Here is a 15,149-nt window from a genome sequence, read left to right as displayed (position 1 = left end):
GGCAAATACCTCCCTTATTCCATTCAGCTAATTTCTGGTTGGCAAAGAACAGCGTTAAGCTCAGTCACAATATTTTGTTTTCTTATTCTTCGGATGAGAAATTTAAGCACACAAATTCTCAAACCTTGCAGTGGAATTAACTTCTGAGACATGTCTTTGCTCATTTCAGTCATGTATCAACAGAGAGTCCCTGTTAAACCACTTGTCCTATCTACACACTTCTCCACTGGGGATCGGGTGCAACACTGCAAGTAATAGGAAGCCTCTGGATTATTCTTGGCGAAGGTGCCATTTGGCCCGGGTTATGCCTGCTGTGTACGTTTGCTTAAAAACCCATGTTGAGGGAACCCCTAAAGAAGAAAGGCTCTGAGGGAATGTTTCACTTCCTCACAGGTGCTTTAGGGTGCTTTAACACAATGGCATTCAAAAAAAGTACAGGTGAGGTGGAGTGGAGAGATTCTGAGGTCTCTGGGAGGTTTAGAGTCTGCGAGGAAGTGAACAACTAACTGCGTTGACTGTGTCCTTCTATTTGAATACGACTTTAAATTGCAATCGTCAGTTGAACAGTCCTGCTTATTCTGTGTCACAGATCTGACAACACCCCCTTGTTTTCCTGTAACTGTGCCTGGCTCTCTTTCTGGTACTTTCATTCAGGTCCCAGTAAGCAAAGCTCCCACACCTTCCCATAAACACAGCAGGGATTTTAGTCATATAAAACTCTCATCCGGAAAGCTACCCCAAAATAAGCTTTATTGCAAGAAAAGTGTCATATTTGATACACAGACCTACGAAAACAAACAAAACCAAAAGCCATAAGTTCTTCCTCACAAACGCTTGATTACAAATTTACACAGTTTGTTTTTTTTTTTAGTTATTAGAAAACAAAACAAAACAAAATCCCAAACTGGATATAACTGGTGACTAATCTTTGGTCAGCACAGGTGTGAAAGGAACAACCCGGAGCCTGCATGTGCTTTGGCCATTTCACATATGAGGTTTGGTCACTGGTCCAGGGACAGGTTCTTGGGTTGAGAAGAACAGAGACAAACTCTTACTAGCACGTCCTGGAACAATATCTTTTTAAATGACTAAAGCAAACTAAACATCAATTCATTGTACAAACATCTTTCATACACAATAGGCTATGATAAAACGAGGCATATGGTGTATAACTACAGTATTAATGAAAATTCTAAAAAAATGGATTTAAAAAAAACAACATATATTCCTTGGCTGTACTGCATGATTTGCTTGCACATATGGCAATCCTGAAATAGCTTGAACATAATAAATGCACCATTAATCTAAGACAGCACCAAACACTACAGAACGCCAGGTGTTCCTTTCCGAGGAACGGCAGTTCTTCAGCTGCCTACAGTACCACGAGTACGCAGCACACCCTGGGTAAGAATGAGGTGTCGTGGGTAGCACATATGCTTCCTTGAGGTTATGAGAAGGAAATACAGTACGGTTTGGCCTGCAACGCTACTGGTCTCACAAGCAGTCAAGGTATTTTGCTACAGTGGTTGTGCTTCATCTTCTGTTGCCTGGTGTGTCTGGTGATGCGAAATATCATCACAATGAGCTGTTCTGGCTTTCATCTCCTTTAGAAAGGATCGAATGGCATTTCTGTCTTTTAAATTATTGATTATACTGCCCATTCAGCTCTGTAAGTCTTTCTTTAAAATCATCAGATGTGTACCAGTTGGACAACTGGCAGAAAACCAAAGGAAACATCTCTTGAATCTACTGAATTTTTTAAAAAGCACCTCTAAAAGAAATAGCTCAAATTTATAAATCTAAAGAAAAACAAGTGAGTTTCCCTTTTTGTTTACATAGCTTGTTCATTTCTCCATATATTACTGCATTAAAAATAAATAAACATCTATATTTTTTTAATTAGCAACTATAGCAAAATACCCAAAGTGTTACAGACTGCTAACAGGAAAAAAAAAAGCTCACATTATTTTTGTGCATTTAGTGCCATATGCCGATCTCTTGAACATTTAGTTTTTTTTTTAATATATTTTAAAGTGAAGTTATATAAAAAATACAGTAATGACGGTTGCCTCTGTACTCAAATCTTTGGCCACACCAGAGTCTAAATTATCCCTCCCTGTGAGAGTCAACATTCTGAAGTCTGAGACAGGGAGGAAAAAAAACAAAAGTCTTTTTTTTCCTCTTTAAAATTAGTCATTGATTTCTCAAAGGCTTCTGAAGGCTGGCTGTGCAGGGATTTGAGACTGGAACCAAGTCTGCAAGGGGTTAATAGAGTTGAATCTGCAGCCTCATTCTGAGAGCCTCTCCGAGCTCCCCTAGGAGGTAGTCATCCTCATTGCTATCTTCCAGTTTCTTAAGCTCCTTCTTCTTGTAGAGAGGGATGCTAGTGATTTCCAGTGTGTATGTGCCGGGCACGAGCTTCCTCTTGGCCGTGTGCAAGTAGCTGAGCCCGTTCCTTTGGTGGATACGGAAGATGCCATCCTCATTCCCCTGGGAGATGACATAGCGGATGTGGTTGTTGAGCGGCTCGATGGCAGGCATGAGTTCTAGGATGTGCTCCTTAGAGCCAAGGCCAGAGAGGTTGAACTTCATTTTCATGGGGCTGTCCATGTCCACACTCTCCAGGCTGATCTGTTCAACCTGGAGAAAGAGCAGGAAATGATGTGGGAAGAGCTACAATAGCACAGGTTCCTTGATAGGAACCTGCTGTTGAAGTGCGGCTACAGTGACAATGTGTCTGCCCCACCGCACGCCGCTTGTAACTTCCTGTTGGCTGGGAGAAGAGGTCAGTTCCACAGAGCATGCTCTTTAAATCTTTACGACTTCTCACTCAGCCTTATCCAGGTAAAGTTACAGGGCTGAGCCTACAGGGAGCATTCACACTTCAAGTTTTTGCTGAGTTTATGGAATAGCATGCTTACTAATAATACAAAAAGACAATTTAGGAAATGTAATTTTTTTTTTTTCCGCTGGAGTTATAATGAGAAGTGCAGCTGTTATCCAACAGCATGGACTCTTCCCAGAGGAATCTTCACTCTGAAGGCTCAGGTTGATGTGTAAGGCCAATGAACCACGAGCCAGTGTGTTTGCTGGGAGCCATTAGTGCAGAGGGAGGGACGTGCAGAGTTGTCAGGGCTCAGGTTTGAACCAGCTTTGGCAAAAAGCCAACAGGGCAGGGCCCACATAAACCAAGTCTCACTCAATAAGAAGTATGGGAGGTTTGAGAATGCTACTTTAGTAGGACAGGCAAAAATCCAATGCTTTGAGTGAGCGCCTGTTAAAAACTTGCTTACGGTGGTGCTAAAGCGGCCCTGTCAGTGTTAGGATAGAATCATGTCTCAGAACCACAATGGGAGGGTTTCATAAGCAGAATTTCTGGATTTGTAGTTTGGGGTACTTGATGAATAATCTCAGTTGCTATATTTAAACATCAGTGAAGAACCTTAGTCTACTTAAGGTAAATATAATACTGGCCTACTTATTATTATAAAATAGAATCAGAGACTTCTTGGCTAGAGAAGTCTAGTCTTACAAATAAGTTTCTAAGGCCCAGAAAACTGAAGCAAGTTGCCCAATTCACACAGCCAGTTAGTTGCGGTTTTTTGATGGGGCATCGGCCGTGATATTAACTGACAGGGGTGGTGCTCTCCCTGATCTCTGAGGGAAATCATCAACATCTCTAGATACCGGATATTATTCGGTGACGTTTACTGAATATGTGTGATGCTTATGCCAGACACTGTTCTGAACACTTCACAGTAATCACTCAGTTAATCCTTCTGTCAGCCTTCAGAGGTAAATATTTTTATTCCCATTTTACAGGTGAAGAAATTGAGGTAGAGGTTAAGTAAACATGCCTCATATAACATGGGTAGTAAGTGGAGAGGGGCAAGGAACACTTTCAAAACCACGAAGTGTGTGGCCCACCCCTTTAGCCACTCTGCTAAATACCATTAACAGCAAAGAAATATCAGTGGTAGGCAATTCAGATCCTCAGCTTCTTACAAAATATAAGTTACTTGGAGATAAAGTTTATGGAAGGAACACCTATCTTATAAATGTCACGGAATATGAGATGTAGTTGGCTTACCTACTGAAAATTAAAATAAGCCTAGTGAACTGTTTATATGTATAAAACAGAACTGACCAGATTCAAAATAATTTTGTTTTTTTGAATCATTTCAAAATAGTTATTTCCTAGAAAGGACATCTTACTGCCTTCTGGCACAAATCAAAAATGGAAACATATGATCTGCAACTGTGAATCTTAAGTCTTTTCCCCCAGATCTTGTGTTTTGAGCTAAAAATGCCACTAATTTTAATGTACTTGTCTCTGCCATATCGTGTCCATTAATTTAACTAATAAATTTCACGATAGGCTGGAACCTACATAAAAGCTTACTGCTTAGTACACATGACTCCATGTGGGCAAAATCTTGTGACAAAACAAAGTGAGATTTACTCACCTCAGTGGGTTTGGGTTCGTGAATGCTTCTCTTCTGTCTGCTGTCTTTCTTAGGGTAGCCGTTGATTTTGCACTCATAGCATGTTTCTGGGGACAGAGCGTTTTCCTCATCCACCTCTGCATCCAGCGATAGATATTGCCCTTTGTTAAATCCCATTCCTGAGACACAGTGGCTATTGGCAATGAGAGCAAGGTGTTGTTAGACTTCATCATTAACATTAACTAAAGCTCTCCAGAAGAAGAGAAAGACTTTTCCGAAATAAGAAACCCACAAAGCAAATCCTAAGATTATAAACGTAAAAACTTCATAAATAGTCTTTTCTTCAACACCTAATACATGAGATTCTCTCTTACTTTGTGTTTTTTGGGGGGAGATAGCTGAGTTTGCTTATTTATTTTTAGAGGGAATACTGGGGATTGAACCCAGGGCCTTTTGTATGCTAAGCATGCACTCTACCATTGAGCTACACCCACCCCCCTGATTTCTCTTACTTTGAACAGCAAAATTCTTCTAAGAGTGAGCCCCAAGTTTTCCCAATTTGCAATCCTAATTAGACTGAAGCACTCTGCGTAGTTAAATCAAGAAGGTAAAAGCAAAGTATGAATTTCCCAAGAGAATGCTAGAAGCACTGTTGAATCCTAAGCCTGAAGCCTATGTTTACTGTTCACAACAAAGCTCTCTGCTTTAACACCTGAGATTTTGGAACTCTTATTTTGGTTAGTGAAAGAGTCAATCAGTTGGCTCTAAATGACCCTTGTCTACACCAAGACTTTTGTCTCAAGCATTTTTATGTACCCATGGTGGACAGAACAGTCCATGCCCCTCAGTGCCTGACTCATACACTGCTCCTCCTGAGTTCCCATCTTCTGTGCTGTTGAGCACTGGTTGCCTTGTTGGAAGGATGCACGTGGCCACCACCTCAGTTGCAGCTGACAGGACTTGAGGCGGCTGCACTTGGGAGTGTGCAACTAGCTGGAGGGAACTCAGCTTTGTGGAGATGGTGTCACATCAACCAGGCACGTCTTCACCATGCAACGTAAAGCCAGATGAGCAAAGAGAGGGATAACTCTCCTCAGGGACCACTGGGCCTTTTAGCACATGCCAAAATTCACAGAAGAACTGGGTGGAACCATTTCCACTTGTACCTCATGACCCAGGTATCTCTGACAACATGTGAGTTGCAGCATTTTTAAACATCTGCTTGTCCTTGGCCTTGAGGGATCTGATCGAATCCATTCAAGCCGTTTTCAGGGGCAAAAGAGTGATACCTGTATACAAGTTCAAGTCTTATGCTCACCACAAAGGAGGTAGTCCCACAGGTTGAACATAAACCACATGCCTACTTGGTGCCTTTTCCTCCCACACCCTAAGCACTCTGACCAACGCTCTTGCCTCAGGGCCTTTAATCCCCTTTCATTTCCCCACAGTCGCAAGTGGCCAGGCAGCCTGATCTTAGGGAGCGCAGTCTGAGCTGGATCATGCTCACTTTCCTGTGTGCAAGGGGGTGGATGGCCTTACCCCTGTCCCACTCTGTAGTACCCAGGCGGGCAGCCGCAGAGGTAGCCCCCTTCTGTGTTGGAGCAGCCGTAATTGCAGGGGTTCTTGGAGGATGAGCACTCATTCACGTCATGGCAGGCGCTGGAGAACTGGTCAAAGGAGAACCCCGAGGGGCAGGCGCACTTGTAACTGCCCAGGGTGTTGTAGCAGGAAGCAGAGCCACAGGCATTCGGATTGGAGCACTCATTCTCGTCTATGAACACAAAGAAAGAGACTCAACACTGCAAAAGGGGCAGTGAGGCGAAAAAGAGCTTGCGTCTCCAAGTACCTGTGATTCAACAGGGGAAACGGCTCTAGAACCATATTTTAAAATGTTTACCCTGATGGTTGATTCACAAAGCATATGACACTGAAACAAAGCAAAACAAAACCTAACAAATCCGCGCCACCCCCACCCCAGCCAAATTACAGCTTGAGATAACCTTGCCCCACCCTTTTATATCCTGTTTGTACTAGGTTTCTGAATATGCTGACAGCCTTTAGGGACAGCTATTTGCAGGGTGACTACTGAATAACTCTTCTATTCTATTATCAGTAGGCTACCTCAAACAGAAGGCTATACCTCAGACAGATTCACAGAGACAGAAAGGAGATTACAAGTTGCCCAGGGCTGCAGGGAGGGAGAAATGGTGAATGACTTTCAATGAGTATGGAGTTTCTTCCTGGGTTGATGAATGTTGTGGTGCTGTGGTGCTGGTGGTTGCACACTGCTGTGAGAATATGGTAAAAACCACTGAATTTACATTTTAAAGAGTGAATCTTATGGTATGTGAGTTATATCTCAATGTTTAAAAAGTCTCTGTCTATATTTGTATCCATTCTCCCAGCAACTCTCCTAGCCTTCATTATACATGGAGAGAAAATACGTAAAAAACGTAAATACCCTAAATGAAAATAATTGAAATAAATATTAATTGTGTCTACTGGACCATCAACCTTGTGCACTTTTACCTGCTTGAGAACCCATCAGGCGCAGAGTGTGCCTTCTGACATGGGTTCGCATCCAGTCATCAGCTGACGTAGGTTTTACTAGTTTAACCACTGACACTGTCCCTTAAATGCCTGACAACAGGATAATTACAGATTATACTTTCAGTTGTTCCTGTCATTTTTACAAATTCAAGCCTGACTGTGCTTTTTAACTTTGGAAATGACAACTTTGCTCCTAACTGTCTGGTTGATAGCTAGTCTGTGGCTTGACTCCTGTGGGCTTTATCATAATCCACCTCTCACCTGGGGCACCGGTCACATCTGGTCCATGGAATTCTTTCAAATTCTTGTGACTATGCTTGAGCAGTGTGCCTGTTTACCTAATAGATGACACGTCTGTGTTTCAGCCCACGTGGGGGAACCAGCCCATGTGCAATTAGGTGTGCGCCTGGGACACAGCAGCAGAGGGACGTGCTTATCTGAAGTAACTCAGTGAGATTATGGGAGATGCAGATGGAGTCTCAGCGAAGAGGTCTCTCAGACAGGAAATTAAACTCCATTAACTACAGCGTAGAGGTTATTGAAAGGGCAGACGTTATCAGGCCCATTTCTGTATCATGATTATAATTCCAGAATTAAATCAGACTGCCAAATGTAGAATTCTTAATCACTGGATATAAAACACACTATGATTACCTAAGATGCACAAAGTCTTAGCCTTCATTTCATGGGTAGAAAGTATGTAAATAAATTCTTAATAACTAGGCTTCCTATGACAAACATAATTGCTATCTTATTTCTATATACAAAATATTTGGAATTCTGCCTCAAAGGCTCCTCTGCTTTTATAATTAAATGTGACATTTATATGAAGTATTTCTGTCCTAATAGAGAATGTTAGATTATAATTTAACAAACTGATCCTGCTGTGAATATAGTGTTAGATAGTGTGTTAGGTTGAAAAATTACCAGGAAAAATACTTAATTAAATAAATTGCATTTAAACATACCACTGACAAAAATATTTTAAAATATGTAAAATTTTTGGAAACATCATGATAAACTTCATATTTATATAATATAAATATACATCATGGTATAATTTTATAGGCTTAGGTAGTATTCTGACTTTCAAAATATGTTCCTGTTTGAGACATACTTTGAACTGACTCAAGCCTCATTAAACCATGTTCAAATTATTTTGAAAAGGCCACAGAAGGAGCTAGAAGTTGTTTTTCACCAGGTAACCCAAGGCTTCATACATTAAGATGTAATTTTTAATCATACGCAAATGCCAATATTCCCTAATTTTCAATTTGGAATAATAATAATGCTTGCAAATGTTTGACAGTTACCTCACTCTGCATAATCCATGTATCAGAATGTTACAAACGGTCTGTGGCAACTGGCTAGAAACTTAGAAGTCTTCATTTGAATTAAAAGCTTTTTTCAATATTAACACTTACAAGAACTCATTTTTCTTAGATTGGCAGTAGTATTAACAACACTGTTAAGTTTATAGTTTAGTATTACTTATCTGATGCACTAAAATTTCTGTCTGTTTACAAGGAGACCGTAGTTAAATCTGTCTGAAATATATCATGCTATATTTGCCCCTCAATTGTATGAATGACTGAGGATATGCATACATGAAATGACATAAAAATAATCTATGGCCTCTCGATTTGCATTTTGTTATAACGCTTGTTATTTTGCTAGCTTGTTGCTTTTATTATTTCCTGACGGGTTGTTTAATTCTGTTACTGCCATGTATTTGAGTTAAAATTCTAACTGTATTTTGTGGGTTAAAGGCAAGAAAGTCAGCAATTTTATTAGAGACCAGCTGTGTTGCTCAACAGAAGAATTTCAAATCTTTCAAAATAAATTTCTGATTCGTCCTACTCAGGGGCCTGCTGCTTAGTGGTGCCCATGTTAGCAGAGCAAGCTCACTAATTAGTACTTGCAGTTGGGGATATCTGTTTGTGTATCTTTAGTTTTGAACTCATCTTTGAAACCACTCATCCCTCTGTCCGTGGGGTCTCTCCTGATTAGAAGGCACACCAGGCTCTGGCCGGACTCCAGCCTGAGCTGCCCTGGGGTGACTGCTGTGCTCAGTGCCTACTCCAAGGAGCCCATCCAGGAGAACTGGGATATCCCACACAGACTGCCATCTTAAGTCAGGCCAAATTTGGTGAAAACCTGGGTGGCTATTTTTGCATTAGATGCTTACAGACAGAAACACTAGGAAACTTAAAAACTTAGAAATTGAGTTAATAGTCCATACATGTTACTATTTCTACTGATGATCATTTTGAAAACAAGAATTTTATTTAAGCTGACACATGTGAAATATTAGAGCATCATTCTTTTTCTTAAGTTCCATAGAATTAACCAGTAAGTCTATGGTATTAGAGTGGTGGGCTTCATACTTCATAAAAAATGCAATATAATAGAATTGTTTTACACTGTTGTAATAGCTACCTAAAAACATACCATTCCCTAGGTTCTGAAGAGTGTGCCTACACTTTGTTTATGAATTAATAAATCAGGGTGTAAGGACTTCTGCAACGTTTTTTTTTCTGTGGAGAGAAAAGAAGTAAACTAAGCTTATGGGATTATTTTGATTGACTTCCAGACTCATCATTTTGATAATCCTTTCAAACTCTATCCTTAACTTCTAGATCATTAGTGGTTTCTGAATTTCCCCATGAGTGTGTATTCTTGGTGTGGCAAAGCATTTGTCCTTGACCTGGCACAAGGCCACTGCAGAGTTGTGACTTTCAGAGTTGTTTTCCCTCCTTTGAAATTTGTCTTGATTTTCTTCTCAATTCACTAAACTGTCATTAGAAATTTCTTTTGAGAAGATCACCAAGGATAAAATCAGATTAATGTATTTAGTGGATTGCTCTGGGTAGAATATTTGAAATAACGTGTGGGGTAATTTAAATCACTATGGAGAAACAGGACGCACCCCGCTGTTTCTCGGCAGGACCACTGTTCCCCTTTCTGCTCGGCTGTGCCAGCATCTAACATCACACTGTGTTGGACAGTATGTCTATGAAGGGCATTTACACGGAGCCAAGAAATTAGGCATATGCTAAGTCAGCTGGCTATTCAAGTAGAGAATAATGCCGTCTTTGATCAATCTTTCCTTAAAAGGAGACTTTCCATGACTCTTAACAGTGCAAGGAAGAGCTGAGTGCCTACAGAATTTATTTTACAAACACTTTTGTCTGGAGTTCTCAACAAAATTTGCTGTAAACTTGGTAAGGAAGTACTTTTTCTACCTTAAAATCTTTTACCTCCTTCATTAAATACGTGACTGGAAATCACAGACAAACAGCCCTCATTAAGTTGATCTGAATCCCTTTAGATTTGTATGAGGGGGATGGATGGGCAATCCTTCAACCCTAAATCTAAAGATACTAAATTACTGATAAAAAGCCTCTGACCTTAATAAATGAAGATTATGGTTCTTGACACCATCTTTTAAAATTACATCGAGCAGAAAATTAGAATTATAAAAGCTCAAGCTGAGTTACCCTTTTGGTACTTAACATTGTTATGACAGATATTTTCAAATATACATAGGTATAGAGACCATACCTTAGTCCTAAGCACTGGTTCTTAAGTTCTAGGATTTAAAGGCTATACCGAAACGCCAACCTTTATTCTTTCACACATTTTACTCAAAGATACCTTAAGGTGGGGAAAGCAGATGCCAATTAACAAGTGAGTGCTCACCAACACATTGATTCCACTGGTAATGCTGAATATACCCTTGAGGGCAACCACACCTATAGCCTCCCAGGATGTTCTGGCAGCCATGCTGGCACCTATGGTTTCCATCACATTCATCAACATCTGCAAAAATAATTCCGGCAAGATCTTTATGTACCTTTCTTCTCCTATTCTTAACTGCACTCCAAACACAGCCTGGGTAACTATTATCAGAGGAATAAACAAACAACACACATAAAGAGGCTGTGATTTTTTTTCAAGTCACATGGTTATTAGTCAGCGGTGATGCAGAGAATGGTTCTAAAGATAAGAAACCACATCATTCTTATGCTATCCACCAGATCATGCTACGTCAGTGCTCTAAATAACATCTTAATTTCAGCAAATCAACCACAGAAACCACAAATGTTGTGCATTTTGGATGGATTAACTACATATGGTATGATTTATTTGGTAAATGATATAAATATATTTGCATTACACATTCCAGTAGATTAAAAAGTGATTGACATGTAATCTTCATTTTTGGGAAGATACAAGAACTACAGAGACTTAAAAAGTATAATGGTTTTGCATGCAAAAAATTTTATTACCATTCAAGATTAATTAGATGCAAATTTAAAGTATTTAAATATGTTATTTTTAGACAGGATATGGTATTATGACACATACGGAATAATTTCCTTGTTCATATATGCATACTCTTTTGGAATGACAACTGAGGCTTTGAAATCTACCCATAAAGAGTGAAATAAAATTGGCATGTCTGATGTGTGTGTAACAAATTTATAGGGATAATTAATAAATGGTATCTTATGTGGATGATCACAAGCTGAACTCACACGTGGCAAGCAGCTGTATGTTCAGAAAACTTTCAAAGTCTCAATGACTTCAAATATAATATATTAAAATAGAAATTTTTTAAATTAAATTTTTCTTGGCTGCAAATTAGATACATATAAAAGTTGTATATTCTTATAAAGAGTATATTAAAAACTTGGAATATATTTCTGGAATTCAAAATAATGTATTTCTAAGAATAATTAAAGAGTGACTAAAATCTATAAAGACAAATTATAATAGAATATAAAAACATAATGCGATGTATGTGACCTCGGAATCTCTGGCATGAATAGTGTAAAAAATACCAATCCTAGTACATGTGTCTTAACACGCTGGCACTTGCAATGGAAATACTGAAGAACAATATATTTTATTGACCACAGGCAGATTCTTATTTTATCCCCAATTAAATGTTCCCATGGATTTCACAGGAAATACCTATTGTGAGAGAGACTTTATAGGAAATGTTCATTGTAGAAAAGAGAGTGAATCAGGGTCTCAGACCAAATAAAATCACCATGAGTTTTCCCCAGCACTTTCTGTACATTTCCCAGTTCTCTACAATAATTGATTCTTTGTCTTACACTAACTATTTACATATTCGACTATCATGGAACAGACATTCAATTTTTTTCTGGTATACTCATACACTAAGTTAGGCACATTCTTTCTCAGTTTAATTCTTTTTTAGATTAATAATCAGATAAACAGTTCAGTTAATTTAAAAGCTAATATGCACCGACAAAATTTTTGTTTCATCACATTAAGGTTTTCCTCTGTCCCCAAAATAATACATGAAAATTTATGAACCAAAAATCAAGTTCTGGGTTCTACTTTGTTAAATATGTATTTTTTTCTTTTGAGATGATCTCAATTTTCAGTGAGTGGCTTGGAAGTTAAAAGAAAATAGTTTGCTATTTTAGAATAAGGATGTTTGAGCAAATAAACTCACCTTCACAGTTCAGGCCAGTGGCATCAAGAGAGAACCCCCTTTGGCACTCACAGCTGAAACTTCCTGGGGTGTTTTGACAGATGCCTTTTGCTCCACAAAGTGAAGGCTGAGACCCGCATTCATTGTTGTCTAGCAAAGCACGAAGGGGTAGAGTGTCACACGTCTCAATTATTACATGACTCAAATTTCACTACGTGAAGTAAAAAGTGAAGTATGAAAGCCTAAATTTCATGATGTGAAAACAGCATTTTAGGGAAATGTATGCCATGATTCACCATTGTATTAAAGGCAAAAATGGTCAGAAAAAGTATATTTCAACTAGAGCTTATTTTGGGTTAAATGAGGACATGGTTTTTGATAGTACAGACTGAAAGCCTCTTAACATGTGTGTCTTCTAACGTAAAAAAACTAGGCATGTGCATTAGCATGTTCTAAACAACAGTGAGCCTTTAATCATATTTTATCTGAACACACATGGTTATATTTAGGATGCAGTATGAGGGCCCTTAATGGTTCACTAAGTAGATCCAAGAGAATAGTACTGCTTGCTATTATTTTATTCTACTTTTTTTTTTTGGTATTTCTTGGAAACAAAACTTCATCTTCTAGAGAATAATTCATATTTCAAAAATTTAATTTGGCAGGAATTTCCTCAGTCCATATTTTTCATACTGATGAGGTTTACTATAAAATTGAAGGTATGAGTATAGTATTGGAGTATTTTAATTATCTAACTTAGTTTGATAATTACTTTTAATACTTCCTAGGAAAAAAATTTTAAATTACCAATTCATTTTCAATCTTCTGCAGTAAATGTGTAATAGTTTACAGAAATGATATCTTTGATGAGCAAGAAATCTTATTTTAGTTGTTTCAATCTCTTCCCTCATCATAATTTATTTGTTTATTTTAAAGTACAGTTTTTATGTTTCTACAGAAAGTCTGCAAAATTTCCCTATTGTAGTTTGTCTTACCAATACAAGCAGTGTGATGCTGTGTGAAACCAGGTGGACATTTACAGGTGAAACCCCCCAGAGTGTTGACACAGAGGAACTGGCAGTTGTGCTGTTTGGTTTGACATTCATCGAGGTCTGAAATGAAAGAGAAGCCAATGACAATCAGAGCAGAGTTCCCTGGGTAACTTGAGTTCTTTCTCATGAAGCCACAGCAGGCATGCATGCTCTATTGGGAGGATTTTGCCTAGATCTTTGCTGAAAATTTTATAGACATACATATGCATACGGCAAGGAGTTTCTTTTCACATACTGGAGAAAGATAAACATTATGGGCTAAGGTGATACACAACACAAAGTTTTCTTACAGTAAGAAAATGAAGGATGAATCATGGTGGTATCCAAGAACTATTCTCAAAGGTAGCATCCAGAGGTCAGGATTCTTGCATTTAATGTACATTTTAATACACATATAACCAAGTAGGACCTACTATGGTCAGTGACCGTCTGATATCTATAACGGTGTTTGTAACTGCTTAACTGTGTAATGGTTTAAAGGGTTTTTCTCATGCTCTTGCTGACCAGGGTTAGGCTGCAGAGGAGGGAGGCTTGGGTGGTCCACCTAACCCTCTTGAGGTGCTGCTGCCTGCAGGGATCATGCTCAGTGCCCCTGTTCCTGACCCCAGTGCCCTCCTCTTGAGCCCGACACCTCAGAAACAGCAGGTGGGGGTTTCCTGCATCTAGTTGTTCATAACCCACCCCAACTGCATATGTCTGCAGTTGTTTTTGACCCCTTGTGGTTTCCTTGAATCTTATTACTAGAGCTGCAGGCTGAGGTCTGCAGCAGGAGGTCCAAGGCCTCAGCCTGCTTAGAAAGCTTAACACACTTATCCATCTGACATCAAACTGCACAAGTTTTTCTCTAGAGCTCTTTTCCATGGAGCCCTTTCCCATGCATCCTTCGTTCTGGTACAAGAATATTACGAGAGTCCCAAAGCCTGAGATGAACTTCATCCCCAGCAGAGGGAAGGGGACCACTGCATCTGCAAAAACAAGAACTTTGCAATGATCTGCTACCCTGTATGCTTTCTCTATGGAAACTAGCTCCACCTCTTGAATTTTTGAACTTTTACTATAAACCCCTCCTGCTTTCTCTCCCCAGTAGGCTCACAGTCTTAGAAGCATTAGCCCACTGTGACCTCCTTTGCTGGCAAAGAAATAAAGCTGCCTTTTCTACTTCACCCAAAACTCTGTCCTTGAGTCTCAGTTTGGTAAGCAGGGTACAGAGGCTGTGTTTTGGCAACACATGGTTGATCACTTATACCTATTAAAGACAGGGTTAAATAAAAATAAAACAGAATCTGGAAACTGATGAAGCTCTTAACACAAACACTGAGTCAGGGTCTCAGGATCCAAATGAAAACACTATCATAAATACCAGAAGTAACAAAAACATGGCATCTATAATTCTAGTCATAAATGAAATCAACATTTGAATAATATAGATAAAAATTTCAAAATGTGACTTTGGTTGGATTGGAACTTATTATAGGAAAATATATTTAAATAAATTCACAAAGCAATGTAAGATGTAGACAAGACTAATTCATTATTTTAAAGCTTAAAAGACACACACTTCAGTGCCATCATATACAAACAAGGTGCGAAATTAAATTGACTCATAATGGTTCACTAAGTAGATCCAAG

At 39.0% G+C, this 15,149-nt stretch overlaps 1 protein-coding gene across 1 annotated transcript in view; it reads right to left on the bottom strand.

Moving 5' to 3' along the window:
• Positions 1-733: 733 nt before the first annotated feature.
• The window catches only part of FBN2 (fibrillin 2), a 207,644-nt gene continuing 193,228 nt past the window's right edge, over positions 734-15,149 (bottom strand). Inside the window, exons 60-65 of the mRNA XM_031673106.2 lie at positions 13,464-13,580; positions 12,490-12,618; positions 10,698-10,817; positions 5,985-6,216; positions 4,467-4,638; positions 734-2,640 (exon numbers count right to left, since the gene is read on the bottom strand). Coding sequence (XP_031528966.2) covers positions 2,266-2,640; positions 4,467-4,638; positions 5,985-6,216; positions 10,698-10,817; positions 12,490-12,618; positions 13,464-13,580 — 1,145 coding nt within the window. The 3' untranslated portion in view covers positions 734-2,265. The remainder of the gene's footprint in view (positions 2,641-4,466; positions 4,639-5,984; positions 6,217-10,697; positions 10,818-12,489; positions 12,619-13,463; positions 13,581-15,149) is intronic.

Source organism: Vicugna pacos, chromosome 3, assembly GCF_048564905.1.
Source record: "Vicugna pacos chromosome 3, VicPac4, whole genome shotgun sequence".
In the NCBI taxonomy this organism is placed as follows: domain Eukaryota; kingdom Metazoa; phylum Chordata; class Mammalia; order Artiodactyla; family Camelidae; genus Vicugna; species Vicugna pacos.
Note: the sequence above shows the minus strand (reverse complement) of the source record. Positions and strands in the feature narration are given on the sequence as shown.